The sequence below is a fragment of the Onthophagus taurus genome, chromosome 11, assembly GCF_036711975.1.
Source record: "Onthophagus taurus isolate NC chromosome 11, IU_Otau_3.0, whole genome shotgun sequence".
Classification (NCBI taxonomy): Eukaryota; Metazoa; Arthropoda; class Insecta; order Coleoptera; family Scarabaeidae; genus Onthophagus; species Onthophagus taurus.
This window is the reverse complement of record NC_091976.1, coordinates 3,138,507-3,147,066: the sequence shown is the minus strand read 5'-3', so window position 1 is coordinate 3,147,066 and position 8,560 is coordinate 3,138,507. Positions and strand designations below refer to the sequence as shown.

Genomic DNA, 8,560 nt, shown 5'->3' with positions numbered 1-8,560 from the left:
AATCAAAATCAACCCTCTAAAAGTATAGGTAGTACCGATTTGCCTCTGTTGTGCACTAATTAACCTTGCACTGAAATTACAAACACCGCCAAGAAAGTTACTTTAACAATTAATGACACCAACTATGGTTTTCCTGTAGTCTAATTTTCGAAGACAAGTTCTCAGTTTAACAGGTAATAGTTTAATTCATTTTTTTAAATCAAATTTGTTCATAAATTAATCAATATAAAATTATAATCTTTTTTGTGTATTACAATAATGATTCTGCATTATGATTTAAAATCATAAAAATCTTGTAAGTCTTCTCATGCTAAATCGCAAAATGGTTTGATGTTGAAAAACTAAGAAATCTGAAATAGTTTTTATGTGTTTCAAAGAAAACTTTTGAAAATCACACTTGTTTTTGAATAACATAATCATTAGCACTCATGAACAATGTTGTAGAATTGAATGGAACCCAGGTATTTAAATTATTGTGTAAAAAAATAGTCAACTATTTTGAAATAAGTATTGTTTGTGCACTTAGCTTAATTTGACCAGAAATATCACTTATACCCAAGTTCTTTGCTTTCAAAATTAACTAACAAGAAGATATTATCTTCGTCTTCCAATACGTATTTAGTTTAAATTAACGTTATTAATGAAACTACTAAAAAGTTTGAACATATATGAAAATTTGAACATATAAATTATTGAATATAATACTTATTAATTAATTACATGTTTTTCTTTTTGTTACAGCTTGAGTGCGAATCTAATGGATTTGGGATAATCAATCATTGTGCAACTAAAATGGGGCCATTACATTGATAATAAATATTTCGCCTGATATTCAATGCAACTTCCTTCAGTAGGTCTATCATATTTATTTCGAGAAATGAAAATTGATGCTGAACATAAATCTTTTACATGTTGGTTCTTATCAGACCAACATAAATTTGTGTATTATTTCTACCATATGCTGCTGAAAAGCTTCAATAATTTCATATTTGTGAAATATTGTTAGGAACCAGTCTTTTATGGCTGTGCTATGGATAGGTATGCAAGCGTGTTACCACGAATGATTACTAGAGAACTAGAATAAATCTTTGTGGAACGCATGTGTACATGCAACCTGTACATTTTAGGATCTGCTTTTTTGCTAATTTGTATTATTAAAGTTCCCAAAATGTAACTTTTCCTTATCACTCTGCTTCTTGAGCTTTGTTTTGTTGAGCTTATGAGCTGGCTGAACAATTCGACATTTATTAGTAGGCAGACTTCGCTTATTCGATCTATTAGCCAAGTATAAAAGATGGAAACAATATTTGGAAAGGCGCGATATTGATACAAGCTTTAATACCACTGTTTTGCCTTATTTATATGAGAAATTTTATTGAGGATTCCATACATATTTTAATGTGGTAAAAACGCTATCAAGAGTACTTCTTTCTAATTTATTATCTGTTGAATGTTGAACACAATCAATCAATTCATCAATCGGAATCATTATTTGATCAATCTTCCTCTCAGCAAGAAAGTTTTTCATGTCTTTAGCGCGGTGAGTACTGGCTGAATCCCAAACTAGTAAACCTCTATTCTGACCCCTCAACTGTGGTGATAGCATAAAATCAACCCACTTTCTTATAACTGCTTGGGTGCACCAGGCTTTTTCACTTTCAATGACATAAATTCCTGAAACACGTTGAATCTGGTCTTTTTTACCTTTAGTGATTAAAAATGGCGATACTTTCTTGCCATCTAGACGAATCGCCAAAATACAGGTAACACGTGCACTATCGTAACCGGTAGAAGGAACCTAAATTGACGAAGAAGCCTTGTGGTGAACTACTAATACCGCGGTCTCATCCATAGCAATCATGTTGGAGAGTTGGTATTTCGAAAAATCGATGCCATCAACAAAAAGCTTAAACTCAAGTGCACGCTTAACAACTTCATTGTCTTCCAGCTTAAACAATGTTGTTGATCTCCTTAGAGACAGTTCATATCGTTTAAGGAAGTTGTCCAACCAGTGTGACGATGCTTTACATTCTTCTGTGGATATGTTATCGCTAAAGTGTATAATGCCGGTATTCTATGAAATAACTAGTTATTTTATGAAATATCGACCCACAATAGTTAAAGTATAAAATGGGTTATTTATTTCATACTTTAACTAGTTATTTCATAGAATATCTAGTTATTTCATAAAACAACGAAGTTCTATAAATTAAAGTATGAAATGGCGGAAAAAAATTACTTAAATATGTATTTTACGGCGTGACTTTTGTCGGTAAATAAAAACAGTTTGAGAATATAGTTATGAACTTTATTAAAAAATAAAGATAAACACTTCTAAGAATATTAAAAAAATAAATAAAAACACTTCTAAGAACATTAAAAAAAAAATAAATATCCTTTAAAATAAACTAATAATCATGAGATCAATAATCATTAAAAGTTATTGTAAATATATCACATTAAAATAAACCAATACAGACCTTGGATCACCTCTTCCACGGTCTACATCGGGAATTTTGACACGAACAGTCGAACCAACATCTGCCGAGGGGTGTAACTTATCAGAAGTAATCTTCATTTTTTTGGCTTGTTGACATAAACCTTCTTTAGCATCGTTACGTTCATTTATAATCGAATTTCTTTTGTAACATAATAGGCATAGGTGACTTGGATCCATTCTATCGCCGTCTATATTAAATGTTTCTACTGTACATCTGAAATGCACTGGTTTTAAACAGTCAGTGCAAAGGCAACAATTCTCTAAGCAATTGTCCAAACAAATTATACATTTTCTTTCTTCAATTTCTTCATTCGTTTCTTCATTATCCTTGTCGGCGTTGCTAACATTTTCTTTATCGTTGTTGTCGACGTTAGATTGTTCTACATGTCGCTGACTTAAAATTATAGGGTTCTATGTTACACTTGGACTTTTTTGAGAAAATTGTATTTAAAGTTTTGGGTGTATAATGCTGATACAGTTATGTACTAAGTGCCTTTCTGATGTTCTGTTATTGTTTGAACTCTGGTCGTTAGAAATAAAAGCTGCACAAAGTTAAATTTCTCTCTTTACATTTTTTTTAATTAATTTTGAAAAAAAAAACATAGGACTTTGTTATAGTACTTTTTATTTCGATTAATTTTGAGAGGTTACATAGAACTTATTATAAAGCAAAATAACTAAATAAACCACGCGAAAAAGAGGTCCAAAAGTTTGTTTATCATATTTTAATTAGTCACTGATACTAATAATAGAAAAAAAGCTAATCAAATATATTGCTATAATAAGTAGGTGCGTAGGTAGGTAAGCGTAAATATTTTTAATTTTATTTTCGCATTCCTGTAGTTCTCTTTACATTACGTTTTATTTCTTTTTGAACTCTGCTTGTTCTTAGGCTTTTACAGGACTTTTTTGCTGTTCAGGTAGTCTGTTTATTTTCTTTTTCTTTTAATAGCTTCTTTTTCGAAGCTACTCGTTTCTTATTTATCTTTTTTGGTAAGTTTGGAATAGCCGCGTAGTAGCATGCTGCTTATGGCGTCTCTTTTAGCTGCAGGAAACTCAATTTTGCAATTTACAGGTTTAGGATTTGGAAAATTTAAATTATCAGTACCCCTGGTTTTTCGTTTTAAGTTAACCGTAATAAATTCGGCGTCGTGTAAAGTTTTATATTTAACAAATAAGGCATTTTTTTCAATTTCCAGAACTGATATTTTGGTATAAGGCACATCACTATAATTATATATTCCGGATACAGTTTTGTAGTCCATAAAGTCACAGCGTCTCATCTGGTAAATAACATAAGGTTTTTTTCTATTTACCTTTAGTAAAATTCGCAAAAGAGATAATGGAGAATAGTACTCTACCCTACTTAAAACTTTTTCGATCACACTGTGAACTGAATCGATTTCTTGTACACAAGAGTGTCCTGGTGCAGAATATTTTAGTGTGATTTTTAAAATTTGGTTTTGTGTTGATATAAAATTTGCTAGTGCAAAGGAAATGTGTGAATTTCTATTTTGAGGCACACAACTATCACTCCACAGAGTTAAATCTTTTACATCTGGATTATCAGCAAGAACTCTTTTTAAAATCTGAATTAAAGCACTGGCAATATCGTTTCCTCTCCTGCCCATTAAAACCTCCGTCCACAAAGAACAATAGACCCGACCAGTAACAGAACATTAGTTAGAACATTCTGCAGGTCAAAAGTGAGAACTGGTTTATTTTTGTCATTTCTATCAAGGTTTCTATCTTTTCTTGCTGCATTTTTTAATCTTATATGATTTAAATATTCTTCATTCTGGTTTACCTCTTTTCCTTCTGCTGTTTCCAACTTGTTTAACTCACAAACATCACACCGGTCCTTTTTGGGTTTTTGAAAATAAATATTAAAATTATTACAAAATATGTATCGGTATTGAGAAAGTTTAACACAAGGTAAGTTCTTTTCATGCATTTTTTCAATATATAATTCGTACATTTTTACTACTGAAAGATCTGATTCAAGATACTCTCTCTTAGTATCGGCCCGACAATAATGTGATTCTACGCGTGGAAAAGATTTTATGTGATCTATTACTGCAGACTTTATTTCTGTCGGTATTTTCTTTTTAATATGGCATCCTTGCCTAATAGGCTGTGGCATATTAGAATACGAGGTTCTGTTGTTCATAGCATTGTATATGGTTTTTTGACTCAAATCTAGAGTTCCAAGAAAGTATTTTTTGCAAATTTGTATTTTTCGTTCGTTTACGGTGAAAAAGAAACGTCTGTTTCTTCGTCTGTCTGGTTCATGTTGTTCACAATTAGCTACAATAAACGTGTTTTTAGCTAACTTGTTTAAGGTATAAAAACTTTTAAATACATCTGCACGTTCTTCTTCAGATATTTTAGTGCTACACTTAAATCGGCAAGTGGAACAATCTTTTAAATTTTTAATTGATTTGGCCGGCACCACTTTTTTTCTTGCAGAAACATATTCTTCTCCTTGTTCTCTCTTCGATTTTCTTATGTTGGCTTGCCATGTAGCTGGATTTCTTTGTTTCTTTGGAGTAAGTTTCTTTGCTTCTTTTTTCTTGTCGTTAATTTGGTCTAAAATTATATCGTAGTATATTTTTCATTCCCCATAATTTAAGATTTGTTTTTACCTTGTACGTTTGCGTTTTCAATAGCGTCCACTTCTGCTAGTCGTTCCGGTCCTACTTTTGTCTCTTCTCTACGTTCAGTTTCCGCCTGTCCTTCCTTAATTCTTAAAAAATTGAATGCCTTTTTACGACAATTTCTCTGAGTAAAACTATTTTCATTATCGCTAAAAATTAAATACGTAATAAAATAAAATTATTAACTATACAAGAAATATTATTTCATAACCTCACTTTTATTTACATACCTGCTATCATTATCAATTGGTGGATAATACTCCTTATCTTTATCTGAATCATATCCGAATTCATCAAACGGATCTTGATCTTCCTCAGAATCACTCATTTCGCTATAAAACTCGCCTTTAAGCTCGACTTTAAGTTAAATTAACAAAAGAGTAGACGTTTAAACGGCGTGTTTACTAACATATTAAGCCGGCCAGCAAGGTTCTATGGTTTTAAAGTTTGGGTATAGTTTCATATTTTAGGAGAAAACACAAAGTCCTATGTAGCACATAGAACCATTTATTTCATTTGATAAAGAATATTATTTTGATATAAGTTCTATGTTACACATACAACTTAGTGTTAGCAGTAAAAAATTTTCAGCACGTAGAACTTTATATTTTCATCCATAGAACCGTTATTACATTTCAGATGCTCAAGCCGCTCGAATTAAAAGGTTCTATGTAACACATACAACTTTGTGGTGTGAATAAGTCCAATAGTGTCAAAAATGTAACATAGAACCCTATAATTTTAAGCCAGCGATGTGTCTCCATGCCTTGCAAAAGTTTTTTTAAATCCTCCTCATCTTGTATTGAAGAAATGATTTCTTTCGGCAAAGAAGACGTTGTTAATCCAACTTTCAGGTCCACACCAAATATTGCCTAGTAAGGTGTCCTTTTAATACCGGAATGGTAGGCGCGATTTTTCATAAATTGAACAAATTGTAGTCCTTTATTCCATTTATTGGTATTATTTTGTTGCATCCAAGTGGTGAGCATGTTTTCAATATCTTGGTTCGCCCTTTCGACGCTCCCTTGACTCTGGCTATGCCTCGGCTTACCATGTACAAGTTTCAGTTCCGGCCACATTTTTTGTAAGCTTTCTATCAGTTTATTACAAAACTCACGACCATTATCGGATTGCAATATACTTGGAGCACCAAAAAGGAGGAATATCTCAGGTATATGCAAAGCAACTTCATCTGCGCGCTTTGTTTCTAACGGTTTTAGTACAACAAATTTTGTCAGATGATCCTGATATACCATAATAAATTTATAATTTCCATCTGGATGGGATTGGAAATCAATAAGATCCACCTGACAACGACTATTTAAATGTTGTGAAATTAACGGTTTTACCACAACTCCTTTCTTTTCGCTCTTTTTTTTTTTGCTGACAGGCTTCGCAGATGTTTAAGGAACTCTTTATATGTTTCTGCGTTATATTTTTATATTTTTTATTTAATTCTTTAATCATCCTATCTCTGCCTCCATGTCCAATTGCAAGATGAATGTCATAAAGCACATCAAACAAATCTTCTTGTGTAACATAAAAGATTACTTCACTATCATTTTCTTGCATCGGTACAATTAATTTTTCAATACCTGTTATTACAAATACATAATCATGAAAAGATTGAATTGAAGTCTTTTAGAATAAGTATACAAAATTAATATTTTTGCAAAATATACCTGTTATTTGAAGCACGTCGTAATGTTGCAGCAACCAATAATCTCGGGGAATTTTTTTCTGTTTTGTTTTGGAATGTTTCACATCTCTTATTAAATTCATATATTTCTCACTTGTTAATAAGGCACAGTTTGTTTTAGATTCATTTTTATTTATTAAATCCGTAAATTTTAGTTTCATATTTCTTTTAATATCACTCACTTCCATTGTTGTATTTAAAAGAGTACACAGATCTCAGATCAACGTTTGAAACGTTTGTTTGTAGAATGGTTTCTTTTTTAGGTTAAGTTTGACGGTTCATTATACACTTTTGATGTAGTGTAACCGGTATTCTATGAAATAACTAGTTAAAGCATGAAATAGTTTTTTATTACATGCTTTAACTATTACAAATAGTTATTTCATGAAATAACTAGTTATTTCATGGAATACCGAATTATACAGTTTAACGGTAACAGATATATCAAATTCAATTACTGTTTCAAGGGCAAATTTTTGAATATCAGCCCTGCGCACAACCAAAGCCATTGCTCTCCTGCCTGCAATCCATTCCCAGATGCAATCTTCCAACTCAGAAAATAACGACTGCCGACCTGATCCAACTCTGTGTTTTTTCTCATTTCCTTGGTCCACCAGTTGACACAGGTAATCGTAGTCTGCACGCCATTTACGAGCCATACGGAGATTTACACCCCTGGAGTTTTCCACGATTCTCTTTTTGTACTCGACGGAATAGCTCTTTCGTTTTGTACTCATTTTAACTGGGGTTAAAAATTATTCACTTTATTTTTAAATAAAATTACGTATGAGGAAATAATCAGACTTACAAGACTGAAATTATTTACGTTGAACGCCGTATACCCTCTGTTCCGTAGTGTGAACAGCGTGGACCTTCGATGGTGCGTACAAGTGCCGCTCGGGGAAATCCCTTATTTTGTACTTTAAAGCACATTCAATATATCGTGTGTTTTAAAAGAAAAATTGTACAATTGGTTTCTTAAAGAAAGAGAAAAGAATCACGAAAGGAAAGCTAAACATAGTATTACTTATACTTAATAAATCAACAGCATTTTTTAACGAATTCTTTTTGTCACATTATTTTAACTAGGGCTTATTTTCGGAGGATGCCTTATTTTACAAAAAGTTCCGAAAATCACGATAGGGCTTATTTTCGGAGGATGTCTTATTTTCGGAAAAAGACGGTAGGTTTGCGTTTTTTTTTGTTTTTTGGCTTTCAATGTTGATTATTTATTTTTATCTGGTGCGCGCTGGTTAACAACAAAATCTTGGTTTTACGTTTCCATAAACTTTATTATTAATTACACTTAAACTTAATACATATAAATTGCGATTAGTCATATAGCGACAGTTATATAGGGAGTCTTGCTCCGCGTGAATTGAAGAGGTACTGTTTCGGTGGGTGTTAAATCGAAGACTGACTGAATGACTGATATGAATTGAGTTCGCAGGCTTCTTTTTTATTTAAGGTCATAACTAAAAAACCCTTACCTAAACACTTAAATATACACCCCAACGCATTCCCACACTTAACTCAACCAAATAGATAATGCGATAAAAAACCGTAATCTTGCGGCTCGAGACACTCCAATTCCAGACTAAATAACTAAGATAATACAAATAAATTCAATATAAATGAACTAATATAATATAAAATCTAACAAATGTGACTGATAGCCATAATGACTTAAGACCGACAAGCAAT

The 8,560-nt window shown here is 31.9% G+C and overlaps 1 protein-coding gene across 1 annotated transcript; it reads right to left on the bottom strand.

Moving 5' to 3' along the window:
* Positions 1-4,124: 4,124 nt before the first annotated feature.
* On the bottom strand, positions 4,125-5,561 carry LOC139431769 (uncharacterized). Its single transcript, XM_071199927.1, has 3 exons — positions 5,388-5,561; positions 5,146-5,306; positions 4,125-5,089 (listed from the first exon to the last, which is right to left on the bottom strand). Exons 1-3 carry the CDS (start codon positions 5,483-5,485, stop codon positions 4,131-4,133), a joined length of 1,218 nt encoding a protein of 405 aa, XP_071056028.1. The 5' UTR covers positions 5,486-5,561; the 3' UTR covers positions 4,125-4,130.
* Between the last annotated feature and the right edge of the window lie 2,999 nt (positions 5,562-8,560).